General features: G+C 44.3%; 1 protein-coding gene across 7 annotated transcripts in view; it reads right to left on the bottom strand.

The window, feature by feature from the left end:
• DAB1 (DAB adaptor protein 1) overlaps positions 1 to 20,479 on the bottom strand; it is a 338,270-nt gene that overhangs the window by 34,562 nt on the left and 283,229 nt on the right. For 6 of the 7 annotated variants that reach the window (XM_061121780.1, XM_061121781.1, XM_061121782.1 and 3 more), the window contains exons 8-11: positions 13,605 to 13,655; positions 13,465 to 13,512; positions 7,845 to 7,907; positions 5,512 to 5,620 (exon numbers count right to left, since the gene is read on the bottom strand). In XM_061121780.1, coding sequence (XP_060977763.1) covers positions 5,512 to 5,620; positions 7,845 to 7,907; positions 13,465 to 13,512; positions 13,605 to 13,655 — 271 coding nt within the window. The remainder of the gene's footprint in view (positions 1 to 5,511; positions 5,621 to 7,844; positions 7,908 to 13,464; positions 13,513 to 13,604; positions 13,656 to 20,479) is intronic. The other variant, XM_061121784.1, reaches the window with a different exon arrangement.

Raw genomic sequence — 20,479 nt, 5'->3', positions numbered from 1 at the left:
AGCGTTAACACTCCTATTCTGGTTGGTCTATGCTATTGTTGGTTTTAGGTACACACATCTGACCACTGAATATGTATTCTCGTGTGGTGGTGGTGGTGTAGTCGCCAAGTTGTGTCCAACTCTTGTGACCCCATGGACTGTAGCCTGCCAGCATCCTCTGTCCATGGGAATTCTCTAGGCAAGAATACTAGAGTGGGTTGCCATTTCCTTCTCCAGGAGATCTTCCCAACTCAGGAATCAAAGCCAGGTCTCCTGCATTGCAGGCAGATTCTTTAACAACTGAGCTATGGGGGAAGCCAGTGTGGTGGCACCTGGGGGTTTCCTAGTGGAAATACTTATCTTGTTATTATAAATTTGCTTTTATTTCTTCTTTCTACTACTAATGTAACAACAATGTCAATGACAATGTTAATGTCAATGACAACAATGTTCTATACTAGGACACTATATTGATTTTTGAACACCTGTGTAGGTAGTTTATATTCTTGATGAATTTCATCTCACAATATTAAAGGAGATGTCATAAACCCTCATTATAAAAAGGGGCAATGAGTCTCACATGGTGAAGACTTGCCCATGGATCTTCCTACCATGCCACCCCTGATGCCCATTTTGGTAAATGGATGGAAGGCTTCAGTCTCCAGTCAGACTTTCATGCTTGGCTTCCATCCCACCCTCCTCACTGCCACCATATTCTAAAATGCAAATATGGTTGTCCCTTGAATAATGCTCAGGTTAAGGGGACTGAGACCTGAGCAATGGAAAATCCACGTGTAACTTATAGTTGACCCTCCATGTACCTGGTTCTGCACCCATGGAATCAACCAACCTGGGATCATACATAGTACTCCTGTAGTATTCATTGAAAAATATCCACATATAAGTAGACCTGTGCAATTCAGGCCTTTATTGTTCAAGGGTCAGTGGTACAGTGCTTCATCACATAGAAAATGATGCCCAGAGACCTTAGCTTATCTTTGGGGCTATGGGGCCAGCCTCTTTCCACCTCATCACCCCTATTTCCCATTTGCTCTCTAATTGGCACCCTTCCCTGCAGCAGCTGCAAACAACACAACCTGCTCCCTCATCTCTGCTGGTCTACCTGCATGGAAACCCATCCTTACTTCTTCACGTGACTGTCCCTCCTCTGCTCTTGGGAGACTCAGTTCAGCATCACCTCTGCCCTCTACACTTAGCTGGCCCTCCTCTCATCACGCACAGTTCCTTATGTTCATCTCTATCATGGTGCACATCACAGTAAAAAGTTACTGTGTTGTTACTGCACAATGATTTTATCTTCCCTCATTAGACTAGAGAGCCCCTGTGAGTAGGAACCTTTTCTTTCTTTCTGCCTCCCCCATCTGTGTCTAACACAGTTGTGGGCACACACCCACTGCTCCATAAATGCTTAAGGCTGGAGAAAGGCTCTAGACAGAGGTGACTAAGTCACAGTGGAATAAATACCTGCACCGCATCTTGCTAAGTGTCCAATTCAACTCCAGTAACCATAAGGGCTATGATCTCTGATAAGTCAGTCTACTGTTGGTAGCAGGCTTTTCCCCCCTCTATCTTTTTTTCCCTTTTTGCCACAAGGAACCAACAGATGGGCTGTATACACTTTTCTGAAGAGAGCTGTTAGCATATCTCCCTGGCTTTATGCCATCTGCTTCAGACCAAAGTACAATATTCAAAAGAAAAAAAAAAGACAGCAAAGGTAATTAGGTGTCAGGTTTGGGAACTTGCAGGTCTCACTTGCTTTTCCTGAGGGCGGTCCCAGCAGTGGGGGCTTTCCCCAGACCTGTGAGCTAAGGCTCTCTGGCCACATGGTATCGTGTGTCCCTGATGGGACATCTCGGTGGCAGGGCTGTGCTAGCATTAGACCTGGGAAGCCGCTGCAAAGCTGCCGCTGCAGCCACTTAACAACTTAGTAACTGTTTACTCGCTAACGTTCAACAGCAGAGGGAGGAGGTGCCAATGAGTGTCTGTTTATGCCACGAAGTTCAGATCAATCATAAATCTCTCTCTGCAATGAAAGGAACCACCTGCATTACTGCCTTGCAGTTAGATTTTTAAGTGTTGAAAACTGCAATTTATAACCAGATGCTGCACCTGGGAATACCCTCATTATCTGGGGGGGGAAAAACAGACTAAAAGGTAAGAAAACACTGAAAACTGAAGGATTTCTCTAACATATACAGAACTTGTGTAGTACCTCTCATCTACATTATGTCATTTGATGCATTTATTCAAAAGTAGTCCTCCTGGGTGGCAAACACTGTTTCTGGTGATTCAGTGAAGAACAAGACAGTATTAAAAATAAATAAATAAATAAAATAAATCCTTACCCTAGTGGAGCTCACATTTTTAGTGAAGCTGATGCTTCAACAAGTCTCTGGGGTGGCTGTTATCAATAGCTCTTTAATTGGAACTTCCTGGTGGTCCAGTGGCTAAGACTCTATGCTCTCAATGCAGGGAACCTGGGTTCAATCCCTAATCAGGGAACTAAATCCCAGCTGCCACAACTAAGATCTGGCACTGCCAAATAAATAAATAAATATTGAAAAATATCTCTTCAATCTGCATACCAGGAACTGACAGCTTCCAGAGTGGAAGGTTTGGCGTGGCTACCCAGAGTATGGGTAGAAGAGTCAGGATCCCTGGTGAGTAGGGCAGAGAACTTTTACTGAGTGCTTACTTATGTAAAAACTGCCAGGTACTGTTTTAAATGTTTTACTACATGTGATTAACTCAGGAATAGCTCATGAGGTAGAATCATCATCCCCATTTTACAGATAAGTTCCCTGAGGCTCTGAAGTGATATAGCTGAGTGTCACACAGCTGGTTAGTAGAAGGGTCTGTATTTATAGAGTACACTCTCCAGCCCTTCAGGCCAGCTCTGCCACGTGCTCAGAAGGTCAAAGACCTAAACTTTATTACATGCATTTTTTTTTTTTAAGGGAACATCCCAAGAAGGAAAAGGAAAAAAAAAATAGGTAAAAAAAGATATATTTTCTTCTACTTTAGATGTCAGAGTAAAAATAATACTAGCATTTTCTACACAAAGCATTTACCACATGCCAGCATTTTTCAGAAGCACTTGATTTTATTTCCTCATTTAATTCTCATGATATTGTTGCAAGGTAAGTATTATTTTAAATTCAGTTATAAAAATGAAGAAACTCTGGCTCTGACAGGTTAAGTAATTTGCCCAGGTGTCTAAAGCTTATAGATAAATGGCTGAGCCAGGGCTCAAACTCAGCCTGTTCACTGCACTACACACCCCAGGTCATTTCCCACCTCCCTGTCGCTGGCAGGGCAATTAGGGGCAGCGAGATGGAGATTCAACAGCTGCAGAGATTTTTAAGGCCAGTTAAAGGAAGCAGGCAGACAGTTTAACACCACCTGAAGCCCAGTTTTGTTTCTCGGCAGAGCTTAAGTAGAGTAAGAAAGCAAAAATATGCTAACTGAAATTAATTTTAGACTTATATTGTAAAAACTGAAATCTTGGAGGTAATCTATCATTTTTTTAAGCAGCTAAAGAAACAGAACCTGAATGGGTGGAATGGTTTGTCCACAGTGTGCAACATGGCTGATCAAGTGGTAAGATTGTAAAACAGAGTTCTTTAAAGCCATAACCTGGCCCTGGCTGGGCAGAGGGCCCGGAGCAGTACAGGCAGGTTCTCAGACATTTTAGTCAAGTGTAAGGGCCAGAACTGATTCCAGCCCCTCTTGCTTAGAGAGAAAGGGGGTGGAGGCTGGGAAGGGCCACTGAGAGTACTCTTGACCCTGACACCTTCCTGGCTCATATCACAGGTTTGCATGAGCCCCTCCTTCTGACCATCACCCCCATTCACACCTGCCCTGCTCCACATTTTCTTCTGTTTGTACCACTCATCCACCATTCCTAACAGATTATGTTAAGTTACTCATTTTCACGTTGTTGTCCGTCTCCCCACTTGAAAGCTCTCTGTGGCCAGGGGCCTGTGTCTGTTGCAGTCACTGACACACCTGACACTTTGAATAGACCTGGCCCATAGTGCATACTCAGTGAACATTTATGGCATGAACATGCTTGAAAATGAGTAAATTTGGTGCCTAGAGGTACCATCCTCTGTCCCAGTATATCTTCATGAATTAAATAATGGGGACAAAGCATGGTTATTCTGAATGCAAGGCTGACAGCACAAGAAGATTGCCCATCTCCAACAGAAAACTATTATTCTTACTTAAAATGACAGATTCCATTACACTATTCCCAAGGACATTTTAATACCCAGTTTAGGTAAGGAAAACTATTGCCACTGTTCCATTTTAGGTTTGGGTAAAACAGATTTGATTGGGAAGCTTAGCAATTAAAGACATTTCTAGGCTACCTATAGATTCTCAACTGTAAGTTAGACATATTCGCTACCAACCTCTGCTGCTTCTAGAAGTGATCCTTCAGCTCAGGAGGAATAACTATTTCAGAACAGAGTATGAAATTTTAATCTCACTTTAAGTAACAACAAGGTTTATATCTGGTGGCAAGAATTTGTTTCTAACATTATATAATTAAAAGTAGCTATTTATAGAAAAATGCAAGAAATTGGTATTTTAAAGCATACCAACTCCACCATTTATATAAATAAAGTAGTAAAAGAAAGATAAAGCCACATATTTCAAATATATAGTTAAGGGAAGAAAAAGTCTTTAAGAATCCCTGTATGCAAACAGCATACACCTAATACCACCTATTTCTGACTCAATGGACATGAATTTGAGCAAATTCTGGGAGGCAGTGAAGGACAGGGAAGCCTGGCATGCTGCAGTCCATGGGGTCACAAAGAGTCACACACGACTTAGCGATTGAACAAAACCAACAGCAAAATATCACCTTTGGTCATGTCCAGGTAGAATGGGCTGGCTTCATGGATTGCCTAATGCCATGGAAACAAGATGCCTCAGACCGCACCAATGTGCACCTGCAACACTGCTACTATATGTATTTTTACCCTGTTGTAAAAGAATATTTGGAAAATGGAACAAACACTCTCTAAGTCACTAAGCCCCATTGCAATTCACTGTTCACTGTCAGCAGAACTCCTAGGTGTTCCCCTTTGCATGGGGAACCTCCCCTTCCTTAAGCCTCCATCCCTTCTATCAGTCAGGTCTCAAGAGGTCGGTGAAGCGCAACTGCCCCTTCCCCACCCCTACCTTCCCCGCATCCGGCTGAGCTGGCCAATCAGGATTTGCGCTGATTCACACGGCTGTGTGTGCACTGAGCTCCCCAAAGCTATACCTTTGGAATCTTGACCTTTCAGGTTCAAGATATGACTGGTTTCCAGCCTCCCGCATACCAGAGCTTGGTAAGCATACTACTCCCTGCCCATGGCAGCTTCTCTGTGTCACCTGAAGAGTCACAGGGAGAGAATGGTCATCCCACAGGTGTCTGGCATAACCTGGCAGCTGGCTCAGCCAGCCTTTTCTTTTTCTTGGTGGACGGAGGTGGGAGGAAGGTGGAAGAGGGCTTACCTGAGGGTACAGCAGCAGTGCCAAAAGGTACAGAACCAAACATGTCTGCACTCGCCGGAAGTGTCTGAGATGAAGACGGGATAAAGGCATCACCTGGAGTTGCAGGAGTCTGTCAGACAGAGAGGGGCAGACGGGTGTGAGGCTCCCGGGAGCCTTATTGCTGACCATGATGGGAGGCAGCAGGCCCAGGAGTTAAGCAGGGAGATGCTGCAGAAGCAAGCCCTGGTCCTGGCCACTTTTTGTGAACTGCAGACCATGTGCTGCTATCTATGCAGAGCATAAAGTGAGAAAATCAATACCTATCTCCAGAGCTGCTGAGAGGCTTCAATGAGATAATGCATATAAATCACTTAGTACTATGCTGAGGCATAGAACAGGTGCTCAGCTAACACTGGCCAGCATCACGACTATTTAGCTTGAGCCCATGCCCTCTGGGGGTGTCGTCAGGCCCTCATATTATCCCATAATATCTGGCTTTCGTCTTTTAGAAGTTAATTCAAACTGACATACACTCACTTAGGACCTACTGTGCACCCAGCTCAAGGCTGTCACTGAATACATGGTCAACAAACAGGTATTGACTAAATAAATAAAGATTGGCAAGTGGAACAGAGACCCTTGGGTCCTCATGCCTCCCAGAAGAATCCTGCCTGAACCTTCACTTGCAAAAAGAAGCAAATGTTCTCAAGAAGATGATAAAAATGATGCTAGAGCAGCTGCCAACTCTAGATCCTGGCCCATGCTGGAATTTCAGAAATGTCTGCTCCATGACGTGGTGGGTAAGGTGAGGGCTACTAAGATCAAAACTTGAGTACTTGTTTAAAGGTTCATGCCTTTCCAGAAAACTTTTGCCTAGAGAGTATGCATATTTGATGACATAATATCTTTATTTCTTTCCCCTTGGAATAGATTGGGGCAAGCAATTAATCCTGAAACCATGGCAATTAGACAAGGCCATTTTTAGATTAGCAGCTTGCAGGAGGCATGGCATTGTTCTGAGGATTATTAAATAGCCATTTGGATGGCACTCAGGTTTAGGGCCAGAAACACAGCCATGAGCTGCTGCATCAAGCACGTTAGACCATAATCAATGCCGTTTGCTTTCCTCCAGTGTGACCTTGGGCGAGTCACATGCCCTCTCTGGAACTCAGCGTGCTCATCTGTAAAATGAAGGTGCTAAATAAGGCTAGAAGATCACTCCAGACCTTTCTAGCTCCATGGCCCCACGGTTCAGAGATGCAGCTGCCTTCCCTGGAAGTGGGGAGAGAAAGCCTCACTAGAACCAACCAGCCTCCCTGGAGATAGGAGCTGCTGGCCCCTCCTTCGCGGCTGCTCTGGGTACCAGGTGTTGGAAGCAGGGCAACTGTGTTCAGATTCCCTGGCGGCAGCTGTGGGCAGCAGGCTCTCCTGCCATCTGTCCTCAGTGAGGTTACAGCCTTTTCTCTGGGAGGCGCAGCTTGCCAATGAACCATAGCACCATCCCTGGGTTTGTGCTAAACATGTGCTCCCCAGAGGAGCCGCCCCCTCCCAGCAGCTTCAGCTGGTGCAGCTGTGGCTGACTGCTCTCTGCCCACCTCCTGGGAGTGGGCTGGGCAGGAGCTAGAGGGGCTAGCTTGGCTCTTTGCCATGGCTGCAGGGCTGCCTCTGAATGCCTCCCATTCTCAAAGCACTGGGATTCTGTTTTGCTTCGGCTCCCTGCGAACTCTGCCCCAGTGCAAGCAATGACTGAGATAGCATGGCTGAAACTAGAGCTGGGAATCCAAAGCTTCCTGAGAAGCTCAGAGAAGCCGGCAAGCAAGTGGGAAGGGAGGAGGAAATGAAAAGAGGAAGAAAGGAAGGACAGAAGGGAACAAGGCAGGAGAGAACTGAAAGGTCCGGGGGAGAAGATGCTTCCTTTACTGGGCTGACCACCCGGCTGTGCGGTTCTGGGTAGGAGATGACAAATGTCTCATCTCATCTGCTGTCCCGGGGAGCTTCTCACCCATATTCCCAGGTGGACCTTGTGCTCCTATCAGGCAGGGACCACATCTTGCTCCTGTCTCTTTCCACTTCCCAGCATAACGGCAAGCACCCCAGTGATAGTCTGTAATCGCTGATGCATGATCGCATTTATTTCTCAAAACAGAGCATGCATCATAATTCCTTTTTTAAAAAATAAGCAGAGGAAATTGACATTTAGAATTGCTAGTTAATATGCCCAAATCAGACAGCTGGAAGAGTCCGAGTTGAAATTCACCAGCAGTTTCTTTTACCCAAAACCCAAATATTTGTCACCATGCAACTGGAGAAGGAAAGGAAAGAGATGCAGGGCTCCAAGCACATTGCATACTTACAGGGGGAGAAGTTATATCAGGAGGGGTGGACATGTCCCCAAAAAGTTCTAATTGGGTCACAGCCTGAAAAGACAAAAAGATAATGATGTAACCACAACGGGAGCTGATGCTGCTGGGCAATGCTTTAAAAACAGTATGATTTGAGGACACGCATTTCCCTTTTTCATCATGACTATATAAACAATAAACCCAGTTGGTCATTATGATACTTCTTGATCCCAAAGACAGCATCTCAGATGCAGCCAGAATCAATTATTGTTTCCATGTGTCTGGCTGTTTATCTGGGCTTAGTCAAGCAGATCTGGGCTTAGCCACCTTGAATAAGCAATAATAATACCATTTTACACATATTTACCATCCAATGCCAGCACTGTCCCTCTTCTCCAGGAGACAAAGGCAAGAGGTAATTTTATCATTCGCTTCTCTTTCCTGAGTATGTCCACATGTTACAAAATGCTTTTCCTGCACCGAGTATAGCAAGTCACCACTTCACGGCCACTTCTCAGTAAATTCTCTGATGTCACACTGACCCTGAAAGGTATGAACTGTCACCCCCATTTTTACAGATGAATAAACCGAGTTTCACAGAGGTCACCTCAAGACCACCTAGGCCAGGACTTGAATTTTCTGCATGTAGAGCAGGCAGTCAAATGACAGTCCTTGAAAGAATCCATCTTCAAGATAAAAAAATACAGTTGGAGGAGGAGAAAATGTATCATTTAATACCAGGAAGGGTATCAAAAACAACCCAGTATATACACGATTAATCACTCCGAGGAGCTCCATCACTGTGGATACTGTATCAACTATATTCCCATCCATCATCCCTCAGTGTCTGAGCAAGGCCAGCCAGAGCAGTGGGAGAAGCCCTTTAAGATACACTTAGGAATTAATCAGTATACACTTCCAGCTTCAGAGTCTGCAGGAGGTCTACGGCCGAGAATCAAATAGCTTGACTTAAAGTATATAATCATGTGTTTTGTACAAATTTGCCCACTGCAAAAAAACAAAACAAAAAAACCCAACTTTCTGCTCATCTTCAGATATTTAAGTGATAGTTTCTAATCAGGGGACTGAAAAACACCACTGGGAGAGTCTGTCCTGGCAGACAGGACTCCTGCCCTAGAAATCTGTTTTAACCAGGCAAAGCGGGGTGACCAAGATTCATAAAAAGAAAGGAATATTCTCTGCTACTGACAAACTTGTGAGCTCTAGGCCCAGGAAGAGTCCCATCCCTGGGGTGGCATCTGAGTTCTACCACTGACAATCTCTGCAGCTCCGCAGGGCCACTTTTCTCTCACCTGGACATTAGAGATAGTAATATCTCCTTTGGAGATTTATTGATTATATTACTAGAAGGACTCTGAAGTTTGGGTAAGCCTGGTAAAAAAGACACAAGAGATTCTTTTTTTTTTTTGCTGAAAAGCAAGCACCTTAGCCTGATAAACTCACTTTTAATTCTTCCTCTTCAGGTTTCAGATCAAATAAATGGTTCCTGGCACACAGTAGGGCCCTATACATATGAATTTCTTTCCCAACTACATAATTTTTGGGGGCTCCAAAATCACTGCAGATAGTGACTGCAGCCGTGAAATTAAAAGATGCTTACTCCTTGGGAGAAAAGTTATGACCAACCTAGACAGCATATTCAAAAGCAGAGACATTACTTTGCCAACAAAGGTCCATCTTTCAAGGCTATGGTTTTTCCAGCAGTCACGTATGGATATGAGAGATGGACTATAAAGAAAGCTGAGCGCCGAAGAATTGATGCTTTTGAACTGTGGTGTTGGAGAAGACTCTTGAGAGTCCCTTGGACTGCAAGGAGATCCAACCAGTCCATCCTAAAGGAAATCAGTCCTGAATATTCATTGGAAGGACTGATGTTAAAGCTGAAGCTCCAATACTTTGGCCACCTGATGCGAAAAGCTGACTCATTTGAAAAGACCCTGATGCTGGGAAAGACTGAAGGTGGGAGGAGAAGGGGACGACAGAGGGCAACATGGTTAGATGGCATCACAGACTCAATAGACATGAATTTGAGTAAACTCCGGGAGTTGGTGACGGACAGGGAGGCCTGGCGTGCTGCAGTCCACGGGGTCACAAAGAGTCGGACACGACTGAGTGACTGAACTGAACTGAACTATATAATGTGCTGGTACACACTGGACAACTGTAAGGTGTTAGGCCCTATGCTGGGTGCTAGGAACATAATTAGGAGGAATGTCAATTTTTGGCCTTCAGGGAGCTTACAGTCTAGGGGGGACAATCCACAGATATAATAATAAACGTTTGCTTGTCTTTGAGAAGGCTTATTTAGCATGTGAACAATATTTCATATTATTTGGTGAAACAGTGCCAATCCTTAGGCTCTCTCCCAAACCCACAGAAGGCATAATTCTATTGAATGTGTTCAAAGGAGGTTTCTGGGCTTCTTAGCCCTTGGAGCTCAATGCTTTACAAATGGCCCATGACTGTTTTCAGTGGTAGGAAAATATTAAAATGAAGTTAATAATTAAGTTGCACAATTTACATTTCAAATGTGGTGAACTCATGGCACACTTTTACTAACATCATAAATACAATTTATTGGCTAATTTTCTCCTTAAGCACAATTTTTAAAATAACCTTCATTCTTGAGCTACAGACTCTCCTCTTGCCAGATGATTTCCATTCAAGGATTAAACGAGAAAAAAACATGCAGAGGCATAAAACATAGATTGTTATTTCATTCCATTGGATTTGCTGCTTAAATAGAACCTTGAGTTAATTAAATTTTATAGAAAAAAGGGATTCTTAGGCCATAAAATTAAAAATAATTCTAATAACAGTATATGATTGAGGAGCTCGAATAATATCTATTTTCACAGCCCCCTCTCCCTCTTGTTAACCCTGGTTCTTTCATTTGTAACTTAAGAAGCCATGTTCCATCTGATAATATTGTCGTAATTAATCATTTTAACAGCCTCATGAGAATAGAACTGACCACTTACATTTGTAGAGCACTTTATAGTTTACAACGTGTTTTCCAACACATTACTGTAACACTGGATGCTCCCTGAACCCTGTGAAGTTGGCAGCATAAGAATCTCTCCCACTGTCTCTAGTTTACAGATGAGCTAATAGAGGCCTGAAGGTAAGGTGACTTGCGTCTGATCGGTCAGCTAAAAAAAGCTGGGTTTGCCCCAAAGATGAAGCAGCACCTTGTTTATCCATGTGTCCCTCTACCCAGCCCTACTTAGCCCTCCTTCATGGTGGAAGCCCAGCCCCACAATATTCTCTAACCAGAAGCCAGGGTTCTTACAAGTCCTGCTATAAGCCACATCCCTCTGAAGAAGTCATCTCCAAGGTCAACCCAAGATTCCTCCTTGCCCTCCCGTTCCTGGCCCTTCAGACATCTTCAGGTAAAGATGTGGTTGTTGATGGCAGATTCTGCCCCTTCTCTAGGTCCTGGGCATCCCCCAAGGTAAACAGAGTGACCCTGGAAGCTGCCAAGGCCAGTGAAAAGGATGAGGAGATGCTTGGCTAGTGGAGCTCCTCAGTATCTCGATCAGGCTTGTCCTCTCCCAAGCTACTCTTTGTTATGAGTCAGCTGTGGTTTTCCAATAACCTCTGGAATGCCCTATAGCTGCTGTTTCATAATTAGTCCCTTGGTCCTTCTTTCCACTAAACCTTTGCAAGCAGACCCCTAGACCCCTCCTGCAGAGCAGCTCTGACAGCGCCATTGACGAAGGCAGAGGTGTCCACGACGGACCACCAGTACACATTCACATGGACCCACTCCCTCAGCTTTGGCATCAGGTGCTCCTTCATTTAGGGCAAGCATGCAGTTCCTATTGTGCATCAGCTGCTGTGCCGAAAACAGGGGACACAGGGCTGCATAAGGCATCTTCCTGCACTGAGTCTCCTGAGCTGCCTGTTCTGTGAGAAGACAGACCTATAGACACAGTGAGGACCATGTTCCAGAGGAGCACCAGGGCCCACGAAAGGAGGGGCCGCCTCAGGGCCTTGGCACGTGCTCCTCCTCTGAGCAGAACACTCAAACCTTCCCCCACTGCCTTTCTTACGGATCTTTCCAGACACAGACGAGAGGGCTTTATTTCTTCCTGGGAGGTGTTTTCTGACTCAATTTGTACCCCATCCCACTGCCCCAAACAGCTTATGTGAGACCCTTAGATGGACCATCAGCCGTGGATACTCTGGTGGGTCAGTTGGTAAAGAATCTACCTGCAATGCGAGAGACCTGGGTTCGATCCCTGGGTTGGGAAAATCCCCTGGAGGAGGGCATGGCAACCCACTCCAGTATTCTTGCCTGGAGAATCCCCAAGGACAGAGGAACCTGGCATGTCTCAGTCCATGGGGTCGCAAAGAGTCGGACACGACTGAGCGACTAAGCACACACGCTCAAGGGAAAAATATGGATGCCTGATCCCCACCCCTTGAGGTTCTTAATTAGTTGGTTTGAGGTAGTTTAGTGACTCAAATGGAGAAGGCAATAGCAACCCACTCCAGTACTCTCACCTGGAAAATCCCATGGATGGAGGAGCCTGGTGGGCTGCACAGAGTCGGACATGACTGAAGCGACTTAGCAGCAGCAGCAGGAGCAGTGACTCAAAGTTTAAAAACTTTCTTGATGATTCTAATTGCAGCCCAGGTTGAGAACTCCTGTCCTACAGGCTTCCCAAACACATGTGCTCAGGAGTGACAACATTTGCTGGCCTATGTATTAACCAATCTGAATAAACACTGGCTGCAAACCAGCACCTCTATTTCAGGTGATGTGGACCAAATAGCAGTCTCATCTCCACAGGTGCTGCTGCTGCTAAGTCGCTTCAGTTGTGTCTGACTCTGTGTGACCCCAGAGACAGCAGACCACCAGGCTCCCTGTCCCTGGGATTCTCCAGGCAAGAACACTGGAGTGGGTTGCCATTTCCTTCTTCAGTGCATGAAAGTGAAGAGTGAAAGTGAAGTCACTTAGTCATGTCCGACTCTTCGCGACCCCATGGACTGCAGCCTACCAGGCTCCTCTGTCCATGGGATTTTCCAGGCAAGAGTACTGGAGTGGGGTGCCATTGCCTTCCCCCAGCCTTCCCCCCACCCCCCGCACTGGTTTTCGTCTCCATTGGTGCACTGAGCAGCACCTGCTGAGTGTTTGAATCTCCACTATACTATGTCACACTCCACTACACGAGGCAATCCTACCCCACCCTTCTCTACCAACCCCACCTGCCCTCTCCTATGCTACGTGACACCACACTGTGTTACACTTTGAGCTCCCTGAGGATAGGGGCTGTGTCCTCCTCTCTACTGATCTCTAGCATCTATCAGAATGCCTGGGACACATTAGGAGATTGAAAAATATTTGCTGAATGAAATGAAGGGGTGTCAGTTCCTCTCCAACATACACTGTTTCTCTCTCTCTCTCTCTCTCTCTCTCTCACACACACACACACACACGTACACACATGCTCCTACTTTTTGCCCTCCCCGCAGGGCCCACCAAGAGTCTCTGAACATCAGCAAAGGCTGGCATCAGAGCGGAGCACTGAGGAGAGTGCGGCCGCACAGAACGGGTAAGAATGACCAGAGCAACCCTCACTTCACAAGACCGTGGAGGCCTTACCTTTGTTGCCTCAAAAATCTCATCAAAGTCCATCGGCAGGTTTCTGTTCTGTAACCACAAGGCATGATTTATGAGCATGAAATGAGTGATGGGACAATGACGCGACACCGTTAACCAGGCTGGGCCATTCTCGCGCTTACCGGGGTGGCTGCGGCAAACCGCTCTTCAAAATCCTCAAACGCACGGCCGTTCTGAAAGCGTAAGGGATGATGAATGAGGATGAAGTGAATGACATACAAATGACATGGATTTATGAGTTTAATGATGACATTATCTATGGTTTACACTCTCGTGGTCACAGGAGGCGGGAGCGGTTGCCAATGTGCTGTGAAAACCCTGGAATATGTTCCCAGAATAAACTGATGATAAAACACGCACCTGGCTAGGAAATACAAGTCATAGGGAGTTTGTAAGTTTAAAGTCCATCTTCCTGAAATTACAGACCTGACCTGGCCAGTCTCAATGGTGACAGCAGATAAGAGCATGATGTTTACCCTTGAGATTTTTGTTTTACAAGGAAAAAGTATTATCATGTGCTTTAGCCAAGCTTAACCTTTGCAGCAGCCTGTGAAGAGCTGGTTTTGTAAGTGCCTAGGTACACGCAGCCTTTTCTGCCTGAAATGCTCCTGTCAGCCTGGCAAGCTCAAAGCTCACCCAATTCCTTAAACCTAGCTGAAAGGCCATCTCTTCTGTGAAGCTTTCTTTGGTCCCCTGAGCTGAAATCCATCCTCTGCGAGCAACAGCAGATCACCTGTGCCCATTACACAGTGAACTTCCGGAAGCAGGGACCACGATGCGTTTGTTCCTGTATCCCCAGTAGGTCATAGGGGATCTGTCCCGCGGCAGTGCTCGAAAAAAATACATATGAATGAATATGTGATTTTAAAAAGAGGCAGCAGCTGACCAAATCTAATCATTTTGTTAATTTTTTACTTGGTTGTTTATGACTGCTGAGAGCTTTGCTACACCACTCCATAATACTGCTGCCTCAGCATCCCCTTTGTGTGGCCAAGCGGCCTGCAGGGGCCTTGAATTGACACCAGCTTCTCCAGTGAAGTAGGTCCTGGACAACAGCCCACAGAGTCACGAGTAAATGTCAGTTCCGGATCTGACCATCCTAACAGCTCTTATGGCTAGAGTCTCCCCAGCCTCCCAGGGCCTTGCCTTATGTACCCTTAGATACGATTCCTTACACACTTACCAAAACCCTGCTCTTTTTGGTTTGAAATGACCGATCTGGCCTCAGACCAGGAACGCTAAAGCACTCTACCTGGGGCCCTAACAAAGGCAAGTGCCCCAGACACAGCCTGCCTTGCTCTCGGCCTGCTTCCTGCCTTTACCTCCCCATATGGCCCTTCCTCCAGGACCTGCAGTAATAAACTCCTCTATTTCAACTCGCTGGTGGTCTTCTGTTGAACCCTGGCTTACCATCCAATATTCCGGACCTTTATTTAAAGAATATTAATTGAACAAAGTCACAACATTAATACATATTGTAGGTAATATGCATAGTATCTCCATATGTGCACATTTTTTCTAATGGCCATGTTTTTGGTCTATATGTCCAAACTAATTATGCTTGGGATGAATTCCAAGCAGTGTAACAGTAGTATAAGTCTGATAATATTGACAATAACTTGGAATGATTAAGCTTGAACAGAAATACTTGCATTGTTCCCTAATTTTCAGGAGAGCTTCCTGCTGGCCATGGAGGAGTGGAGGAACCATCAGCCATGACCACTTCCACTCTGTCTGTAGTAAATGTGACTGTACGACAGTCAGCCCCAGTTGCAGGGTGGCAGAGAAGGGCGATGCACATACCCGTGCCCACCACAGCAGAGCCTTCAAGCCAAACACCAGCAAGTTCTGTCATCAACCACCCACTCCCACTAGGCGCTGGCTCACCAGGATTCAACAGTGGCTGAGCGAAGAGGAGGAAGGATCACGTCGGATAATGGCAGAAATAATAATAATAACAATTATTATTATTTGGCCAGAGATGGGGAGACAGTATCATCCTGTAACCTCTGGTGTGGCCTGAAAGGTTAAGGTTATGTTGCTACATCCTTTATAAATTCCCACACTTCTACGGATTTATGGCGTAGCCCCTACCAGCTAGCTCTGGGTCATAACTTTTAATAAAAACATTTTTTAGTGTCCAAAACCTCATTACATCTGTCCAATATAAAAAAGCAAATGGCTTCAGAGCATGATGGATGAATTAAATAAATCTGAAAAACAGCCGGTGGTAGAGTCTCATAAAACCCCCACCACATAATGAAAACATGTGAGGACAGCCAGCACTGGTGTGAGACTGTCACTTTGCCGGTGACAGAAGAGGGGGTCTCTCATGGGGGGGGGGGGCAGGGTGTGAGGAGGCAATTTCCGTAAATCCAGACAGAGACTGGTCCAGATGTGAGAGTAAATGGATCTCTTTGGAGTCACACAGATAACGGACTGAATCCCGACTGTGCCCCATGCTGGCTGTGTGGCCCTGGACCAGTCACAGAGCCTCGGTTTTCTCAGTGGGATGACAGTGATAACATCATCTCAGGGTTAAGGAGAGGATTAACTGAGATGTGTGTGCAGTGCTTTGTTTGCTGTTTGGCACACAGAGATGCTTAATAAATCGTAGCTATTATTAGGATCTTCTCAAGCAATTTCTTTTAGCTCACTTCTGCAATGCACAGGCACACATCTTTTAATATTAAGAAACTATTACTATATGATATTGGGAAAAAGGAGAAGTAAAAATATCTTGTGGAAAGTCCCACTTTAAACACCACCCCCACTTCAGAACACGGACTGGGTCCTGTGTAAAAGGATGCCAAACACTTCCTGCTCTTAGTTCTGAACGTCCAGTCCACTCTTGACCCCATCTTTTTCCTCTTATCTCTCTTATTGACACAGTCTTGCTGGGAGCATCTTCCCATCCATACCCTTTGTACCTGGCATATGTGGTTACCTTCCTGTTTTGCTACTAGCTCAGTCATTTCTTGGACTTCCTTCCTCCTGCCTGGGACAGCCTTGAGGAGTACTCAGGGCACTTCATCCAGCCATCAGAAGACTCTTCCAGCCCCTGCATTCTTCTCTCAGTTGACTCTCATGGGGAGAACCTGGAATCCATTCCCTAGTCTCCCTGTATTCCCCAGGTCCTGCTTTACCCACATTTACTATTAGAGCTTTTGTTCAATTATCTTCAAGTCTCGTTCTCCCCTTGTTAGATATATTCCTCACACTTACTATGATAGCATGCATGCCGTTTTGTATTCTGCTCTCAAAATCTCAAAATGACAATCTAGTTTACTCACAACTTCCATTTCTAGTGAAGGTTTAAAAGAAGAGATTCTCTTCTGTTGTTTCAATACAGTTCTAGGCCAAAGCATCATTAAGACACTGAAATAAAGCTTGCACATGAAGTTTATTTTCCCACAATCTATCTCAAGCAGTGGGACACTACTGTCCCATAACTGAGTAGGGTAACTCTCAAGAAGATCAGATTCATGTTACTCTTGCAGCAAAAGTGAATGGATAAAGAAGTTGTGGTACATACACACAATGGAATATTACTTAGTCATAAAAAGGAATGACATTGAGTCATTTGTAGAGATGTGAATGAACCTACAGACTGCCATACAGAGTAAAGTAAGTCAGAAGGAGAAAAACAAATATTGTATTATTAATGCACATACGTGGAATCTAGAAAAATGGTAGAGATGATCTTACGTGCAAAGCAGCACTAGAGACAGATGCAGAGAACAAATGTATGTACACCAAGGGGGAAAGGGGATGGAGGGAGGAATTGGGAGACTGGGACTGATATATTTATACTACTATATATAAAACAGGTAACTAATGAAAACCTACTGTATAGTACAGGGAACTCTACTCAATGTTCTATGGTAACATAAATGGAAAGGAAATCCATAAATGAGGGGATATACATATACATAGAGTTGGTTCACTTTGTTGTACAATAGAAACTAACGTAAGATTGTAAAGCAACTGTATTCCAATAAAAATTATTTTTTAAAGACGGTCTTACCAATTAAAAAAATCTGAGTGAATGAGATGGGACTTGGGGCGAACACACCAAAAAGAATGACAACTTATTTATAGCTGCCAAATCAGAAATCTGCAGTGGTTCTCACCCCTGGCTGCACAATGTAATCTTCTGGGGGAGATTTTCCACAGCTACACATACCTGAGCCTTGCCAGCTGAGATTTGGATTCTGCTGGTCTGGGGTGAGGTCCTGGCATCAGTAGGTTCTAAAAGCTCCCCAGGCGAGTCTAATAGGAAGCCAGACTTGTGAAGCACTGTGCTGGGGAATGAACTCTCTGTAGGAATAATTAGTGAAAGTCCCACTGGGAAAAATGAAGCCATCTTGATTGATTACATAGTTGATTAATGAATTTCTTCAGCAAACATTCACTGGGTGCTTTCCACACGCTGTGTTCTGACTAGGCGTTAGAGATACAAAGATGACTGATACATGGGCCATGCTCTCTTAAAGTTCAGAGCAGAGCCAGGATATATAATCATTCTAGCGTGGAGGGTGGGACAGGAGTGGGACAGAGAGCTCACAACGCATCAAGATCTCAATTCAGACAGAACCTAAGCCAGCGCTGCAAAAGAATGAATTCAATTATCCATTTAGAAGGCTCAGGAGAAATGGATTAACTTAAGTGATCTGTAAGTGCACCAAGGTGGGTACTATTAATGCACCTAGTGATTCCAAGCATTTGAATTGTGTGCCTTTCCCTGGTGAGTGATTTAACCATGAAGATAACATGCTAATGAAGACTAATTCCCTCTGGGGTATCTAGGAGTTTCTGCTCTCTATCACCTTTAGCCAAGAGTAAACAGTCACTTTCCCACTTCTTGGCAGAGAAAACAGCAGAAACTCTGGCAAACTGACGAACAAAGTAGCAGGTGAAGCTGAGATGGGGAGTAGAAAATGTGATGTTAATAAATGATTTCTCTCATGAGCACCCCTGTCTGACAGAACTTTCTGTGATGATGGAAAGTCCTACACCTATATTTCCAATTTGGTAGCCAGTGGCTGCACATGGCTATTGAGCACTTCAACTATGGTTTGTATGACTAATAAGTTGCACTTTTATTTACTTTTAATTAGCTTCATTGTAAATAGCCACATGTGACCAGTGGCTACTGTATTGGACAGCAAAGCTCTAGATAATAGACATTAAAACAAACAAAAAACTTCAGCTGCCTGATTTAGATGCTTTCTAAATACCAGACATATTCCTTCCTTATATAGTCTCTTCTATTCTTTTAAAGAATATCCTACCTTTGTGTTGATGAGAAAGGTTCTATGGGAGCATTGAATTCTTTGCTATGTCTAGATAGCCATGAATCAAATTCAGTTTGCAAAAACCACAGCCTTCTTCTGGATGTAAGTTTTGTCATTACCTGGGCTAAGCCAGAGCCAAATATTGGTGTTTTTTTTTTTTTTTTTTTTTTTTTAATAGGAGGTTAACAATCCTTTAATGAACTTCAGGTGGAAATCCATGGAGCCTTATCATCATTCCAACAGAAAGGAACTCCCAAAATGTCCCAGCCTACTGAGATCTGGGGCTCAGTGATTTTGTGGGACTCAATGCCTTGATCTAATAGAGGATATGGCTTTGTGGCTCTGTCCCTGTAGTGACTGAGAAGTTGGCTCTACTCAAAGCTGGGCTGTATTTCAGCAGTTAACGGCTCTCCTTCTGCCAATTAACATTTTAGGAGGGCCCCAAGGTTGTCTAGACAGCTAGAGGGTGGAGGGAAACACTTAGATCTAATAATGAGTTACATCTTCCCTTGAAGTGCACCCCAAGTGTAATATGTCTGCTAATCCCTGGGACAATGAAATATTTATATCCAACTTTCTAAAAATGAAGTTGGTTTAAGACAGCCCCCATTTCTTTCCATTTTTTAATTGTGGTAAGAACACAACATGAGATCAATCTTTTTAACAAATTTTCAAGTGTACAATACAGTATTATTAGGGGCACAATCTCTAGGCGTTAATCTTCTTGCACAACAAACTTAATACCAACTAAATAGCATCTCCCCATTTCCCTTCCCCAGCCTCTGGCAACTACCATTCTATTCTCTGCTTATATGTGTTTGACTACTTTATGGACCTCATATAAGCAGTATCCTGCACTATCTGTCTCTCTGTGTTTGGTTTATTTCATGCAGCATGATGTCCTCAAGGTTCAGCCAAGATGTTACGTAAACAAGGACAGGCTTCTTTTTCAGGACTATATAATATTCCATTGTGTGTATATACCACTATTCTTTATCCATTCATGTGTCAGTAGATATTGATGTTGAAATGGCCTTTCTTAACATGCAAGAAGAGAGTCAGGACGCTGACTAGAGGTAGGAGGAACTTGCTTGTGCTTTATTCAGGGGCGTGTAAGAGAAAGGTAGACTCCTTGCATGAAGATTAGGGGACTAAGTTGACCAAACTGGGCTAATGTGAATGAACAGGGGCACCTGCAGCTAAGGACCCTAAATATGGAGTCTTCAACTTCCCAACTTTAACCTCAGGCCAAGGAAACCAATGTGCATGCTTTTAAAGTGAGAAACTTGATGATTTTAGGAGGGACAGGCCAGGGGCACTGGGAAGACAAATGTTAGAAACAGTGGTTTTCACAAGACATGGGAGTAAATGTCCACTGACAGATGAGTGGGTAAAGAAGGTGTGGTAAATTTATATAATGGAATATTACTCAGCCATAAAAGAATAATGCCATTTTCAGCAACATGGATGAACCTAGAGATTATCATACTGATATAAGTTAGACAAAGACAAGTATCATATGATATCACTTACACATGCAATCTAAAAAAGTACACAAATGAACTTATTTACCAAATGGAAACTGACTCATAGACTTTGAAAACAAACTTTTGGTTACCAAAGGGGAAAGGGGAGGTAAGGGATAAACTAGGACTTTGCGATTAGTACACGCTATTATATATAAAACAATCCCAACAAAG

The sequence above is a fragment of the Dama dama genome, chromosome 20 (genome assembly GCF_033118175.1).
Source record: "Dama dama isolate Ldn47 chromosome 20, ASM3311817v1, whole genome shotgun sequence".
Classification (NCBI taxonomy): Eukaryota; Metazoa; Chordata; class Mammalia; order Artiodactyla; family Cervidae; genus Dama; species Dama dama.
Note: the sequence above shows the minus strand (reverse complement) of the source record. Positions and strands in the feature narration are given on the sequence as shown.